We start from the raw sequence: 16,720 nt of genomic DNA, 5'->3' as shown, positions 1-16,720 counted from the left end.
TTAATATGCCTTGACACTTTTCTCCAGCCTGATACATCTTCTGAGTACTGTTTTGACTTCAGGATGAAACTGTGTGAAGTGTATTTGTTAATATTGTTAGCTGATTCAGAAAAGTCTTTTTCATCAGCAGAAGGGCACTAATCCTTTTGTGTAGAGTATGTTTTAATATTCACAATCTACTTGAGAATTGTTTTCTTTCACTTCTTGTATGCGTCATGAAAAATACTGTGTCTGAACAACGTAATTTTCATACTTAGTTGTACAATAAGTATATTTACAATGTAAAGACAAATAACATTTCCTAAAGTAGTGTTTAATTGTGATACTCCAGCAGCATATACGAAAGCAATTTTACCTAGCATGCTTGTTCACTGTGAGAAATGAGACAACTCTTAAAAAGATTAATTTACTGAAAACAGAAAAATTGAAAAATTACAGAAATTAGAAAAATATAAAAACTTGGGATCCTATGGCTCAGCAGATGGTATGCCCCAGGAGCGCATGGATTTGAGATCTTCTGGCTGAGACAGCACTAGACCTCAGGTAGAGAAAAAGAACTTGCAGTGCTGGGCTGACTTTAAAAAAATTACTAAAAGCCCCTTAAAAAGGGGTAAGGCTTTGAATGCCCAGCACCAACACCTCCCACAGCTAGCCCGGAGCGAGCAAGAGGGGAAAAGAGACCCCGCCTCTATGCTTCATCTTTTTTATAGTGTCTTTGCTCCACCCCCAGTCCGCCCACAGCCTGCCCCTTCGGTCCAAAGCGATTGGTGCTTTCCCTTTGATGGATCATCTCCGTCCACCAATGGCTCATCGATGTAAGGGGGGGGGGGGTATTAGTTGAGATAAGGGAGCTTACAATGCCTTCATTAAAATTCAGGTATTCAGGTTGCCATGGAGCTTGCCTGCAGAGTAATGGCTCTGTAGCTAAAAGTATCTACTGGCTATTAGAATTAGGGTTTTGGCCTTGGAATCAGAATGCAAGTGAAAACACCAAAAAAAAGGTATTAAAATACATCCAACACATCTCAAAACACTTGTAAAAGTATACAGTAAACACAGGAAAGGTAACTCTTATGGCGTATAGGTGGTTTGAAGTTTGAGAAGGGGCAAGTTTGTGATTTTTAACTGGGAAAATTTTAACTGGGAAGGGTGCAACTCTCTTAATAAACTACTTTAAACAATTGAAAACAGTGATAATGGAACTGGATTTTTGTACCTGGGCTGATGGGTCATTTTAACATTCAATTTAAAAATATTTAACTCAGAATTAATTAATTAAAGGACTTAATATGCAAAGACCAAGCACGAATAGGGATTTCATGTATGACATTCACCGTGGCTTTCTGTGTGAGAATAATTGAGAGTAGGATGAATACTTAAGACTTCATAGATAAGCCGGGGACTGCCAGGTTAGTTCTTTTCAGTATCAGAAAACTCTACTGAAATACATTCAATTTCCTTTAAAAGCAAAGGAGTACTGATCCATGTACATGTTAGCTGTTGGCTGACTCAGTTTTCTTCAGAAAGAACTGTGTACCTTACAGTGCTGCAAAATGTAACTGCTTTGTGTTAATATAAAATTGGTCAAGTGATACTTTCTTAAATATTCATATTAGTTTTCTGTCAGTGTAAAAATACTACTGCAAAATCAGAAAGGTTATCTGTCGATTTGATTATAACTTCCAAATCCTTACAAAACAATATACTTGCAATTTAATTTATTCCTTAGTTTTTATGGTGTTTTAGAGGCTGATAGTCACCAATTACTCTGGTGTTTACACTTCTCTCTCTGTAATTGATTTCTCTGTGGTTAAGAAATTTTCATCCTTATTTTTCAGAATAGGCATTCTCCTGAGAAGTACTAAATCCTTATATGAGACTATTCTCATGCCAATGTTGCATAATTTCTGCTATTATGGGTTATATTCATAATTTTACCTTTTCCAGTTCACTTTTCTGCTTAGTCCTGGTTTCTGTGCTGTCTTTGACATAACTTATAAATGAAGTATATGGCTTACTCTGAAATAATGAAAATTCTGCTTAATGTAACAGCTGTCAAGACTGTGGGGAAGCTCCTTCTCTCTGCCTTTATGGCTATTGTATGTGCTGATATACAGGGAGACAACTGTGCTGATTTTGCTTCTTTGCATGTTGCAACGCTGGGTTTTTTTCCTTTTGTTTTTAGTCATCAATTTCAATTGCTTAAACATGTCTAATGTTTAAAGGGTCTTAGCTCTGCATGACTCTCTTCCATTTATACTAATGCACAGAGCACTTGTGGGTCCTAAAGATTGCACACAAAAATGTATGTGCACAAGTACAAGAAAGTGGTGTTCAGATCATGTCCATCATTTAGGCATTCTGTGCCTTTCTGCATTATGATGCTGGGACTGTGAAAGGATGCAAAACACTACTGTGTAGGACTTGCAGCTTTCTTAATCTGAATAAAGACTTTCTAAATATTCTGAGTAACATTTCTACTTAGCACTGTAATAGAACTACTAAATGTATTTTTAGTGTTGCAAAAGATAAATATGTCATAAAATAAAGACTTAGAGTAATTATAATAAAACAATTATATAGTTACTTAATATTGACTTATTGCTAGTAAAGAGCTTGGCAATGATGAAAAATCCTTCCTCCATATTATCAGCGTAAATAATATAGTTATTAGTATTAGTCTACTTATTACTTACTTTTAAAGATTTAAAGTGTTAGAAAATTTCAGCAAGACTATTGAGTAGCTAAATTCACCCCAATTGTCGTCCATTTAGATAGTTTTGCGTTGCAAAATCTTACTGCTTTAATTTTATCAGATCATTCACCTTCCATTCACAGAGCAGCTGGATGATGTATCAGCTTTTTGACCAACTTCCTTTGGTTAAGAAATGGGATGCATTTTATTATGGGCATGTCTTTATTTGTATTTTTTCATTCTTCTTTTTTGCAGCATAAGCCATGCAGAAATGAGTGTCATCTTGCATTTTATATATGGAGCTATTTTGGACTTCCCAGACGAAGTTGATGTTGGGTATATGTCAAATCTTATTTTTTTTTAATTGTAATTTCTGCTTGTTTGCTTGTTCTATATTTTCTCAGTTAAAAGTCAAAAGGAAAATTCCAAAAATAAAGCTGTTGAAGAAATCTTATTTATTTGACAGCTACTGGAAAAGGTGTGCCAGCTGTTTTTGGAATACTCTATGAGGAGAATGAAAAACAGGACGATGTTTAATACCAAAATAATTCCTAATTTGCCTGTACCTTCCTTTTAGTTTTCAGAATAATATATACAATGTGTGATAGTATATAATAGTTAATATTTTTAATTTATTTTTTAATAATCACTCAACTTGATGAGAAGGCTAAGTAGTTAGTCTTAGATCCATGAAAGATGATATACAGGAACCAATGTAAATGTTGGCATTTTCTTCTGGGATAGTTTTTAATCACCGTTTTATACATAATCCTGTATTAATGAAGTAAATTCTGAAATTTGTGAATTATTCTCTGAAACCATTTACATATTAGGTGATGAACTCAGCCACTAAACATGAAAATGCTACAATTTCCTAAAAATATGGAATTGTTTATATGTCCCAATATCAGTGTATAGCTAATGAATTGATATAGAAAATAAAACTATGGTATTGATTATTATATAAAATAACTAATAGTTTGCTCACTCTGCTTTCTAAGAATGTCATCAGTACCTTTTACATAATCTCTGGAAAAAACCCTACAAAATTCCAAAACTCCGCTGGCACAAATGTTTTTTTTTCATTTGCTATCCTTAAAATAGGGAAACTGAGAGTCTCCTAAACAGTTTCTCAGCTAGTGGCTGAGGCTTGCTTCTATATAGGCTGAATTCGATGGCTGGGAGATTATTATTAGGTCAATATATGTTTCTGTTTTGAAGATTATTCTTTGGTAAGTGTCACACTTTGGTTATCAGTCTATTTCTGCAGTAAGTTCTGACTGAACAAAGAGGTGAAGTTAGCATGTAAATTGTCCTGTAAGCAAAATGAATATATCACAAGGATTTTTTTATTCCTGTTGCTACTGCTTTCTCTTTAGTCGCATGTTGGGCATTGCAGATATGTATGGGCTGGATGGGCTAAAAGAAGTAGCTATCTACATTTTGAAAAGAGATTACTGCGATTTTTTCCAAAAGGTATGTCACTTCTCTTGCTACTTTGTGAGCTATAGAGCCTGAGAATTTTGAATCTATTAGTTAACACTTAATCATAAGTGACAAGATACGTGAGAACTACGCAGTCAAGGTGTTGGCTGAAGTCAACAGTCCCTGTTTTTAGGTGTGAATCTGGGATTGATGGTGGGAATAAGGCCTGTGATATCATCCACCTATTTATAGACACTTGGAAACCCCAGCTGATTAAAAGCAGTATTCCACATGATTAATTCAATGTATTAAATCATGCTGAGTATAGTTTAATATGTGCCATTGTAAATGTAATTGTTCTTGGTGGGCATGTGCAAACGCTTTATATTTGCATATCTCGTTTCATGGGCATAGATTTAGAAAAAAAAGTCTGTTCAATTAAAATTGGTTTAAAAACAAGCACCTGCGTAGAGTTGAGCATTTTCATGCATTAGGCTTATGAGGCTGAATCCTACTTTACTGACATGTGGAAATAGGTGACTGCATAAAGGCAAACAAACATAAATATCATGGCAGCTGACATTACTTCTGTTTGAACTAAAGATTTTGTACTTCTGTATGGTTTCTGTAAATCAAAATGTACAATAATTGTGATAATTTTCTAACAACTCTAGCCTGCTCCTGGCAAACAGCAACCTGTACTGGAATGCATGGCCATTGCTCATTCAATGGGAGTGGAAAACCTATATGCTGATTGCATGAGGTAAGTAAAATAAAATAAAATATTTTATTTTTAATTTATCTGCTTTCTGTTGAAAATATTTTATTTTGCAAGATAGGGTTTATTTTGGCATATGAAATGTTCACATTTTAAACATGTTTTTTCTTCACAATACTTCAGAGGTATCACTTATGCTAAAAAGTGAATATAGAACATTTTTCATCTCCTTACCTAAGAATGGCTCTCTTTTTAACAGATGGGTAGGAAAACATTTTGCAAGATGTTTTTCAGAGAAAAGCTTTGCCAATTTACCTACTGAACTTCAGAACAATTGTCTTGTTATGTTGATTAACTCTTTGGTAAGTAGTGTGCTTTGTATAAAAATAGAGCAATGTAAATTTTTTTCCTTATTTCGCTGTACAATGTAATTTAAGAGATAATAAATACAGTATCTTAAATATGTAGTACATTTATACTATGTAAAAGTTCCAATTAAAATAATAATTTAAAAAACTATTTTGATGCGAGATGCCATTGTTATGCTTCGTGACACACAGTCTAGTGATCATCACATCCAAGTCCACCATAATAATAGAAAATATGTTTATGAAACACAACTGTGACATCATAATGCAACATTATGGAAGTGTTCAAGGCCAGACTCGGGGTGGGGGGGCTCTGAGAAACCTGGTCTAGTGGAAAGTGTCCCTGCCTACAGCAGGGAGGCTGGGATTAGATGATCTGTAAGATCCCTTCCAACCCAGGCCATCCTATGATTCTCTGGTTATGTATTTGGATAGTGAAGAACAGGAAATCAGTGTATCAATCGCTGTGTTACATAATTTGTGATTGCCTTTTCATTTTTACCTGTATTCTAATTTGGAAAAAATTGACTTCTTTATTTTCAGACCTCAGGTGGTCACTGGCTGTCAATGATCACAAGCTATTTGTTTACAGGCAGGCTGACTTTACAAAAATAAAGTAGCAGTATAGTACCCATATCTTTTACTTCTCAGATAAAAGTACTACACTGGTCCCCCCCAAATCTCCGCTTTCATTTTTTGTGGCACGCACTTACATTGTTCCAATTTAGACCTGCCTAAATTTAAGTATTTTCTAATTGTATTTCTGTATAAAACTGTGCTCAGAGCTGACTTAAGGTAACTGATTTGAACTAGACCTGTTAACAGAAATTTGGTCAAGTACTCAGCCTGTAAATACACGGAATTGTAACAGATATGAAAAGTATGTAGAAATAAACGTAAATCAGTAGAGCTGCTGCCAAACATGCCTGGTCTATATATGTAGCTGTAGTGTGGAATGTCACAGACAAAATGTAATCTAACTAGCTCAGGTAACATTCACAACATGATTTTGGTTCTAGCACACAACAGACAACTAAATATGTGGCATCTCATATATCGCATGCTGAAGTCCTTGTCGCCCTGTCTGTGTTACCGTGTTACACAAACTAAATAGCTCCGTATGGCCGTGCACACTGTCAAACATACCTCTGGTTCAAGAGTTGCACTCTTAAATGGTTCTGGCCAAGATCTACCCCTTGCTGGAAGGACTGTGAAGCCTTCTTGGGACTGGTTTTTTTCAGGAATTCTATGGTGAAGTACTTAAAGTGCTGAGGCCAGCAGGTCAGCTATGAGTGGCAGCTGCAACTGCATATTTAGGTGAAAGCCTGCAAAATGACAGATTTCAGAGCTGTGTGCCTTTAGGCTGGAGATTAGATAAAGGTTCTATACCCAGAGGGTGGTTGGGCACTGGAACAGGCTCCCCAGGGTAGTGCTCACAGCACCAGCCTGACAGAGTTCAAGAAGTGTTTGGACAGTGCTCTCAGGCACATAGTGTGACGCTTGGGGTGGTGCTGTGCAGGGCCAGGAGTTGGACCAAGTGATCCGTGAGGGTACCTTCCAGCTCACCTGTGCTTCTGTGATCAAGAGAAGCTTGAGAATATCCACAGTTATAAAACCTGAGCAGTTCTACCACAATGCATAAATCTAACAGAATAAAGATGGCAGCTCAAGAGTATGCCTAGTATCTTGAGATGCTGGGTGTTCTGCCCCCATATTAGACCATTAAACTGAGCTGTTCCTCATAAAATATGCACACAGCTTTGTATTAAATTGTATAAAATTTGAGATGTTTTAAGTAACATTTTCAGATATAGATCAGTTCATTCTGATCTACACAGCTGTTCATAGTTAAACCACCACCCATCTCCAACTCCAAACTACCTCAAGTGTGTACTGTAGCCACAAGTGCACGTAGACACAGTTCTAGCATCTTCTCTAGGCCCTTTTGCAACATTATTGGGACAGTTTAAAGGTAAATGTTCAGGCCTTCCTTCCCCTCTGCTTATTCTAGTATATAAAGATGCTGTGGTTCCAGTTTGTGTTGAAATACATGTGCTACCTTGCCAGAATTTGCAGAACAGTCATGGCACTGTGGTACTTGGTACTGCCCCTGTTGTGTACCCAGCTTCTCTGGAAGGTTTTTGCAGTTTGGACTAAAGTGTGTTTTAGTTCCCATATTAATGATTTAAAATTTGTGTTGGTGTGTCTTTGCAAGATTCACTGGTATTTTATGGACTCAAGTCTTGAAAGCGTCTAGAGTTGCAAAATTAAACAATAAAGTATAAGCCTCTTCTGTCCAGAGAATGGTTCTGGTGAGCATTCATTTAAGCGTTTAAGACACCCATTCCAAAAACTTGTGGAATTCCCAGGGGAGTTTTTTGCAATCTGCAGAAATGCTTTAAAGCTGCTTGAGGGAGGAAGAAGAAAAGGTCTTACATTAATTTTGCAGGGGCTACTGTATGATTTACTATCCTTTTTCTCTGCTGCTAGAGTTCTCTGCTGTAAAACTAACAGTTACACCCAGTTAAACAGTATAACTCTGCCGATCCTTTCATTTACCGATGCTGGAAATGTAAAACCTAGTTAATGTGACAGCCCTTTAGAGGGAAAAAAGGTGCAAAGAAAAGGAGATTGCTAATGGGAAAATCACTGGGAAACCACAATCATGAACACAGAAACATTAAAATGGGAGTGCCATTTAAAGCACTCTCCAGGTGCTTTATGTATACCTATCCCTGATGTCTCAAACTCATGCAAGAAAATTACTGGAGTTTTAGATAAGTAAAGTGGAGTCCACTTTACAATGCGTAGGAAAAAAAGTACAATGAGAGAAGTAAAATTCAGTTAGAACCACTTCTACAAAGTGCTGATTTAATTAGAAGTCAGTGAAGGCATTTTATATTTCACTCTAAGTGTCTAATGGGAGTAAATGCTTATTGCCTTGTGAGCAGGGGTTGAATTCGAGGCAATTCAAAAAGCTTGTAATTGAGTCCAGTGGGAGCAAAATCAACCCATAAGCATATATGTAATTGTTAATTTACGTGATCTGCAGAGAAGCAAACTGAGTTTGCCCAGAGATGAGTAAAATAGTTTTTAAAATATATTTTAACAATGGATGGCCAGATTTTCTCTTTCAACTGTAATATGCACAAAGAAGGTACTCCCTGCTTTTTAAGTTGCATAGGACAAATGTGATTGTGATCTGAATTTGCAGTTGGGGTTTTTGTGTCAAATATTTATCTGAATTGTTGCTTTTTCAAGTGTTACTGCATAATTTATCAGTGTCCTGCTAGGTCATGTTGAATAGAGCTTTCAGGCCATTCTAATGTGGATAACCATAAATTCCAAGTTCTTTTCAAGTGATGTGTTTGCCAGTAGAAGTTGCCCTCAGGTACTGTGCTGATGCCATGCATGAAAGAACCAAAGACACAGACCAGGGTAATAAATATTAGCAAATCTGTTTGCATGTTTGGAATGTAACTAGAAACATCACAGTTACTTTTCTTTGAGAAACTTTAGACAACAAAGAGGGTAAGTTCAGTTAAAACTCCATCTGGGAAGATAAATATTTGTTGTCTGACTCCTTTAAATAAAGCAAAAGGATTCATAATTATGAAAAAGTTTTCTCTGTATCCCGAATGCTAGGCCATCCACACCCACGTAAAACCTCAACTTAGATGTTTTATTCAAGAATTTCTTACGTCTTTCAGTGACCTATAATGTTTTTTCTCTATTCAGCTTCTCCAGCTAACATTTGCCTTATTTTCTTCAGGACTGCAGTATGTAATGACACAGTTGAAAAAAATATAATAAAATCTACTGAAAATGTTACTACCTAACTGCAGGCAAAACAGAACCAATAGATTTTTCTTTTTCTGCTTTAGTTTCAAAGGCACATATAATTTTAAGAATTATAAAAATCCAAATTTATTTAAATAAGGGAAGTAATGACATTATTGTGTAAAAGTTCAGTAACTGGACAGGAGCTACTTTACAATCAGCAATTCTTTAGGTAATTGCTTGGCAACAGGCTAATTTCTGCTTCTGTTTCAAGAACCACAAGAATGCTGCTTTCCGTTTGATGGAGAGTGACCGGCTGATCAATAGCCTTCCCCGAGTGAAATGGACAGAGACAGCTGTGGCCTTGGCATCACGGTTACATGAGGAATGTGTAACCTTTATTGTTGCAGACTTCCCACATGTAGTACAAAGTGAAAGCTTCTCTGTTTTGTTGCAGGTAAAAGTGCCCTCAAGTTATTATATGCTTCCAAATAAATTGAATTATATGACATTTTGGCAAGTTCAGGCTGTTAAATTACCAAAATACTTTCAACTTTTGTTTTGAAGTACAATTCTATGGAAAATTTTAAAAATACTTGGGCAGCACTAAGATTTTTGGGGGGTGGGTTTTTCCAGGTTTGTTTTAAAGTACATAAATACTTTGATACACAGGGCTAATACTGCATTCAGATTATGTGCTTCAGTTAAGCAAAGGTTCCAATTGATTTAGTGGGACAGTTTCTGTGTTGTAATAAGTATAGATATCAGCTCCAAAAAAGCTTTCAGATCCCTGGAATAACAGCATGGGTTTACAGGATTATGAGCAGTGTACTCAAACTTCTTCTGATTTTTTATTGTGAGTTGCACGAATGTGGCAATGCTGTATGTTCTGGTGAGAACATACCAAGTCGTCCAGCCAGTTCATTTCTCCTGTGAAATATGTTTTTTAATATGTACAGAGGAGTGAAAAAAATTATTAGGGAAATGTTAAAACAATTTGTCTTTGGATCCAGAATTGCATGGGGCTGTAAATTCATCACAGTGTGCTTGTTTCTACAATTTCTGTTAATGAGCGAGGCCTCAGGATAATTTGCTAGAGGCCTGGAGAGGGGTGGGATTATGAAATGGATACAAAAGAAGATGCTCAGTTTTGGAATACCTCCTGCACAGCTTGATAGCAGATCGTCTCTGCTCAGTAATGCTTTTGCATACAAAGTACACGCTTTTGTTTTAAACAACTGCCTTTTGTTGTTTCCTCAGGCACAGGCAATGAGCAGCAAACCTGACCTTCTAGAACTAATTTTCAGTGCAATTGAAAAAAGCATTAATAATGAAAATAGCTGCTCTCTTCTTGTAGCAATGGATATGTTGTTGGACTCTGCAAATGTGAAGGAGATGGTAGGTTCTTCAGTGTGCAGTGTTTGTAGAAAAACTATTCTAGTATTGTTTCATGTCATGGTTCAAATCAGATGATACGGTGTGAACTCAGATGGCTCAGTCATGCAACTGGGGTCATACAGAAAAGCATCTGCATAAATCCAAGATCCTTTTGGAAGTACAGATAATGTAGACATTTGTTTACTTTAAAGAGAAACCCCATCCTGGCAATCAAAAAATTCCTGTGTATTACCAAAAATATAAGTCCTATGGGCAGCACTGCCCCATTGATCTTTACTATCAATTTTAATTTGTGATAAGAAAAAAACTTACCAAAATGCTGCATTACCTCAAACTTACAGGGGAAGAGAGCTTATTCTCATTCTCCCTAAATATTTCCCCCCCTTTTTGTGAAGGTCACAGGTACATTTGCTTTTGTTTAAGACTGTCCTCTAAAGCAAGGACTGACATTTAATCCCATGTGTGTTTTTTGGATGGGGTGGAGATGTCAGGCTCCATGTGTGTAACATACCGTGTATATTCACACATCTAAATAATGACATTTAAGCTGTGGTTGACTGTAATTCTGGGAATAATTCATCAATAGTATGACAAAGAGTAAAAAAAAAAATGAAAAATTAATTACTGTAGTCTGGTGCTATTGTAGATCTACTTGGTCAAAGCAATGAAAATTTAATCAAATACATTATTTTTCCCTGGAGTATTTGACCTTGTTGTGACACAGCTGACAGTGAAGAGCTATTATGGGGTTCATTTAAAAAAAAAAAAAGAAAAGAAAAAAAGAGCAATGAGAGCAATGTAGTGCTTACTAGTGCTGTAATTTGTAGGTTTTAAAGTACAGAAAAAAATCACTGTGGTGGGCAATAATCCTTCAAAAACAGCATCTCCATCTACCAGACCGTTATAAAATATAAGTGATGACATCATTGATCTAGCTTAGGGAGTAAGTAGATTCTGAAAGGAATAATGACTGGTTGCTATGACAATATGCCCCTCGCCAGCTGCTGATTTGTTACTTGAACACAGGGTTTTACGTGCAAGATCCAGGCGCTGCGTGATAAGCTCTGGGTCTTCCTGGTTCAGTCTTTTTATGCTGTTCGTCACACAGAAGGCTGGAAGCTGATGAGGCCAGACCATCAACAGAAAATACAAGCAGGTATGTCTGGCGTCAAATGGCATTAGAATTTTTTAGCAATCTGTTTAGTAGATACAATGCAGATGGAATTGTGGAGCCTGATACAAATTCAATTAAAATTTGTGCTGCTTTGTGTTTTGAAGTGGTGTTTTAGAATAGAAGCATGATGGCATGCTTAGCTAGTTTCAAACATGGGAATCAGTAAGTAATTTTCTGTGAAGAGTCTGCCCTGCTTTTCTTTTCAGGAGTATGTATGATAGAAACCTCCCACCCTCCCCATCATGTAGATGGATTCTATTCTTATTTACAGCTACTCTAAATTACTGAAAACACTGCAGTAGGATTAAAAACCTTATCTGCCTCATTTTTAAGGAGATAAGAGCTGTGGATGAATTAAATTTGCACAAAGCAGATTATCCATTCTATGAATTCCGTTTCTGTCCTTTATCTTTTTCTCCATGATGTATAAATATTGCTCATCTCTTGCATAATGCTCATCCTGTGCACTGGGAACAAATGCAGATAGCTGGGTTCCTCGGTTGATTGGCATTGTGATCTTGTGTGTGCTGCTGCAGAGAGCCCCTAAGGAGCTGCATGGTGCTCTCAACATTTTAACAGACAGCACTTCCAACAAAAAGGAGTTTTTGTTCTGAACGCTCCTTTGTTTTGAAGTGCACGAGTATTCTGAGGATGTGGAACTGATGATGGAGTTCGGGTTATGGTTTAATATTAGCTTTGACAGTACAGTGTTGTAAAAAAAAAGAATGTTACATACTTCTCTGAATTCAAATCACTTTTGATTCAAAGGAGAAATAAACATTTTTATGTCCCTTTTGATAAAGAAAATAGTAGCTAGGATATAATAGTTATAAAAATGTTTATTCCTAGAGGTAGATGAAAATTTTATTCTACATTTACATGCTGAAAGATGCAGTGACAGTCTTTCTAAGCATGATTTAGGGATGTAGTCAAATAATATCTCATACTACTCTGTAAAACAGGATTAGGATTTCTTTCTTGATTATAAAATCCTTCAGGAGCAGAGGAGTCGGCTTTAGAAAAAAGGGTGGGTTGTTCTGATTTGGGGTGGTTTACTTTTAAGATGATCATATATATATTGTGAATGATGTTTTAGCTACTTTACACTAGTGCTTTCAATAGAAAAAAATATTTAAAATCAAGGTGTGTCTTAGTGGTCCAAACTCCATCTTGCCAAAAATTGTTTTGTTTTCTTTTAGGTTAAATTCTAACTGAAGTTGCATACATTTTATATATGAAAAGGCTGAAATGTTTGCATGAATTATCTGGTTTAATTACAGGCAAAGCGATTGTACAATATTGGTAGACAAATTTTAATCCTCAGGTGAAAAATGTCTAGGATAACTTAGGTCAACTTTCATCTTAAAGATTTCTGGTGGTGGCTTTTCTCCTGGAAATTTAGCCTATATAGATTTAGAAAGCTGTAACAGAGGAGGAAAAATGCCAAAATAAGAGAGATGATATTGTGATTCTTTCATTTACAACCTGTCTTATGTTTTCTTAGGCACAAGTTTATATGGATTTTGTCTTAATATATTGGTATGTATTAATGTGCAGAGTCACTGCTAGAAAAAGGATTAGATCCCTGGGGTGCCATTTTCAGCATACCTTTTGTGTGATTTTGAGAGACCTAAATAAAAATTATTTTTAGTATCTTTAGTAAGAATTCACCAGAATTTCTGTATTATACATACAAAAAATGTTTCCATGTATAGCACATCAGAACATGAGGCACTGAATGCCTAAATTTTTAATATATTTTTTGCAAAACCTTTTCTTCAGCTGAAATATGAATACAGACATAAATGAAACCTATCGATTCTGGGTCTGTACAGTGTCTATAAATATCCTTTTTGTATTCTACAAGTGCAACTGATTTAAAAGCTTTGTTGAAAACTGCTTTCCTCCCAGAGTACATCAGATAAAAAAAAGGCATTCGCTGCCTGAAAACTCCACATGACAATCACAGAGATAATTCTCATGACATTACGCCGCATGCTATCCAAAGAGGCACTATGACCTTAGTGTGTACATTTAGGTATTTTGGCTTCGTCAGTTTTGAAAACTAATTTCATTTACTTTAATGTAATTAATCTTTTCTTTATATAGTATAAATAAATATCTTATAATTAACAATACAGTTAAAAGTCATTAATACTCTAAATTTGAAAGTATCTTTTTGTAAATTTTGTACACTTTCAAAGGTCTCAGTGCACTGCTAGCTTTAAATGAATTGAGCTTGGATAAACAAAAGTCTTACTATGGACATGGGGAAACAGAAGAGTTAAGTAACTTGCTTATGGCCATGTGATGTCATTACAGATCCCACATTTTTTGTTCCAAACATAAAACCATGTATTTCCACTTAACATTTGCTATGTCACCAAAATTAGCCTTTCTAGAATAATGACAGGACCCAAAGAAGTGCTTTCTGATTTCACATGATGTTAACTGAGTAGGCTGGCTGGATTTCTGTCCCCCTTTTTTCCTGCCAAATAGTAAAGAAACTGCTTGTTCCTTTTACAGCTGCATTTGACAAGGGTGATGACCGAAGACTTGGCAAAAAACCTGTATTCACCAGTTCTCAGGTAAACGTTTATATCCAAACATTAAAAACATTCAAATAACTGCAAACAAAACTATTTTCATTATTTGTTTTAAATTAATACTAATTTTCCATATTGCTTAATGGACCTCGGTTTTGAAAAATCTGTATTTTCTTGTAAACTGTTTCTGCATAATCAGTAATGTTCATTACTGGACACATCTTAGGACTCAGACTGTGTTGTGTGACATTTTCAAACCAATAAGCGCAAATAAAAGGCAGGAATTTGTGTTCAGAATCTCACATTCCTGTCTTGCTACATAATGAAACTCATCTGTTTCCCAGAGCAAATGGTTTGCCACTGAGCTAATGAACCTCTGCTATTATTACAAGCCACCACAACACTGAGTCTGTTACACTCCCTGCTCTGAAAAATATTTTTTAGTGCACTCAACAACTCTTCTATTGAAACTCACACTGAAAACTACATTATTAATTGGTAAAAAACCAGTATGGGTTTCACATGATTTGACAGTCTTGCATACATTGCAATGACACTAGTATCACAAAGATTCCCTTTCATGCACTTAATTCTCCATATTTGAGTTCCTCTTTACCTGAGAGTATCGATACTGTCATTTCTCTGTGGATACGCTGTTGGTAGTAGTTAAAAACATCACATGTATTGTAAAATAGTTTTTGGCTTTATGTTTGTAATAATGCGTAGTCTTTATTCCTTTTTGGAAAATATGCACATATAACTCAAATTTTTTTTTACTTCAGCAGACACTAATAATATAAATAAATATTACAGAGTAATTTGTTCAAAGTAAAAGTGAAACTCAGATATTCCTGTCTCCTCTACATAGAGCAGTATTTTAATATTCTTGAAAGCCAGCAAACTGAGCTTAAATGTCTGTGTGTATATATATATATATATATATATATATACCTCTATTTCTATGTTGAATCTTGTTGCTTTAGATTCATGTACTACTTTAAAAGTAGATGTGTTTCAGAAATTACAGATTATGGATAGTTTGGTGTTACAAATGTTTTGTTTGGGTTTTTTTCTGATGCTATTTTTTTTTCCTAGCTAAATAAAAATACTACTGCATCTGTTTGTATAAGGAATACTTCCTGGGCAGAACACGGCAAGAAAGATTGCAGGGGAGATTCTTCCACTAATCAAGATAAAATGAAATCTGATGGATTAGGAGCATCTGGACATGCATCCACCAATAGAACTACTGTTAATAAGACTTCAAAGCATGAGGATGTAAAGGGGAAGGATGGTAAAAAATTAGTTTCCAAGATTACTAAGGATTCTAAACCTGGGGAAAAAGCTGCTTCGCCAAAGGCCAGAGCTGTTATAAAGACAAAAATAGAAAATAATGGAAATGTGAAGGCTGAAAGCATGCTTACCAAGCAAGATACAGAAAAGACATCATCTGCAAGTGGACAAAAAAATTCAGGAAGTAGCAAAGGACTAAAGAATCCTGAGGGAAAAATTGCAGGTGCCAGACCTAAAGTGCTGACAGTAACCTCAAGCATGCAGAACAAAACAAAGCCATTGAAAAAAACCACAGGGAAGGAATCTCCCTCCTTGGTGACTATAGCAGCAACTTCCAGCAAGTCAGCAAATTCAAACATGGATATCCAGACTGCAGGTGAACAGACTGAGGAACCCAAAGAGGATAAATTGGTAGAGGAAGGGAAAAAACAGACTGGTAATTTTTTACAATTCTTTCTTCAGAGTCCTCTTCTGATTAGTCTCAGGCTGGTCATACACTGAAAACCAGCCAGGAAAGCTTTAAGAAAATCTATAAATTGATAAGAGTTACCTTCTTCCCCTGTAAATGAGTATTAACTGACTTTATGGTCAATTAATAGCCATCTAAAACAGTAAATATTTTACAAGTTTAGCATGTATGGTCTTCTCAATAACTGGTCTTCATATTTTAGATTTTTTTCAGTACTTACATGCAATGCATTTCCCCCTGTAATTAACTCTGAATTTACTTTACAGTAGTGAAAATAAAGGCATCTGTGAAGGTATCAAATGGAGTCACCACCAAAAAAAAGAAGACTGAGCTTGAGGCTAATGTCACAACAAGCAGGTATGTTTATATATGTGTGCATGAGTGTATGAGTTTGGGAAGAAAGGTTTCAGGTGAACTATTAAACCTATCATTAGATGTTCTTTTTAATCTAAGAACAGTTGACTGTAGGATGTTATTGGCAAAACAATTTGAGTTAGCTATTGGCAACATTGCTGTAAAGATAAAATTGGTTTGGCTTTTGTGTTGGACTGTTGCATGCTAATAATTTTTAAATTGTTATAGGTGATTCAGAATTCTGCATACTGGAACAGTTAATGACTACACAAGGTGTTGTAAAATTACCATTTCTGGAATAGTTTAGTTTAAACTACTGGACAGGAGACAGCTGAAGCTCCGTGAAATTGTGAAATGGGTCATTATATATACATGTTTATATATAAATTAAAAATATAGATATGCATTTCATTTTTATTTTCAAAAAGTTTACTTTTTATATTGCATTTTCAATGTTTATGTATGTGGGCACATTAAAACACATATATTGCTTGTTTAAA

At 35.6% G+C, this 16,720-nt stretch overlaps 1 protein-coding gene across 2 annotated transcripts in view; it reads left to right on the top strand.

Annotated features, from left to right (window-relative positions):
- The window catches only part of BTBD8 (BTB domain containing 8), a 42,931-nt gene that overhangs the window by 13,380 nt on the left and 12,831 nt on the right, over nucleotides 1-16,720 (top strand). Inside the window, exons 6-15 of one of the 2 annotated variants that reach the window (XM_042030212.1) lie at nucleotides 2,951-3,031; nucleotides 4,075-4,171; nucleotides 4,795-4,883; nucleotides 5,098-5,200; nucleotides 9,261-9,443; nucleotides 10,247-10,384; nucleotides 11,411-11,540; nucleotides 14,085-14,146; nucleotides 15,200-15,773; nucleotides 16,133-16,223. In XM_042030212.1, coding sequence (XP_041886146.1) covers nucleotides 2,951-3,031; nucleotides 4,075-4,171; nucleotides 4,795-4,883; nucleotides 5,098-5,200; nucleotides 9,261-9,443; nucleotides 10,247-10,384; nucleotides 11,411-11,540; nucleotides 14,085-14,146; nucleotides 15,200-15,773; nucleotides 16,133-16,223 — 1,548 coding nt within the window. Of the gene's footprint in view, nucleotides 1-2,950; nucleotides 3,032-4,074; nucleotides 4,172-4,794; nucleotides 4,884-5,097; nucleotides 5,201-9,260; nucleotides 9,444-10,246; nucleotides 10,385-11,410; nucleotides 11,541-14,084; nucleotides 14,147-15,199; nucleotides 15,834-16,132; nucleotides 16,224-16,720 lie in introns of both variants that reach the window. The other variant, XM_042030211.1, reaches the window with a different exon arrangement.

Source organism: Corvus kubaryi, unplaced genomic scaffold (assembly GCF_017639235.1).
Source record: "Corvus kubaryi isolate FWS band 111438036 unplaced genomic scaffold, C.kubaryi_AGA036_p1.0 37334, whole genome shotgun sequence".
Lineage (NCBI taxonomy): Eukaryota > Metazoa > Chordata > Aves > Passeriformes > Corvidae > Corvus > Corvus kubaryi.
The sequence above is the reverse complement of the archived record's forward strand: the minus strand, read 5'-3'. Positions and strand labels throughout refer to the sequence as shown.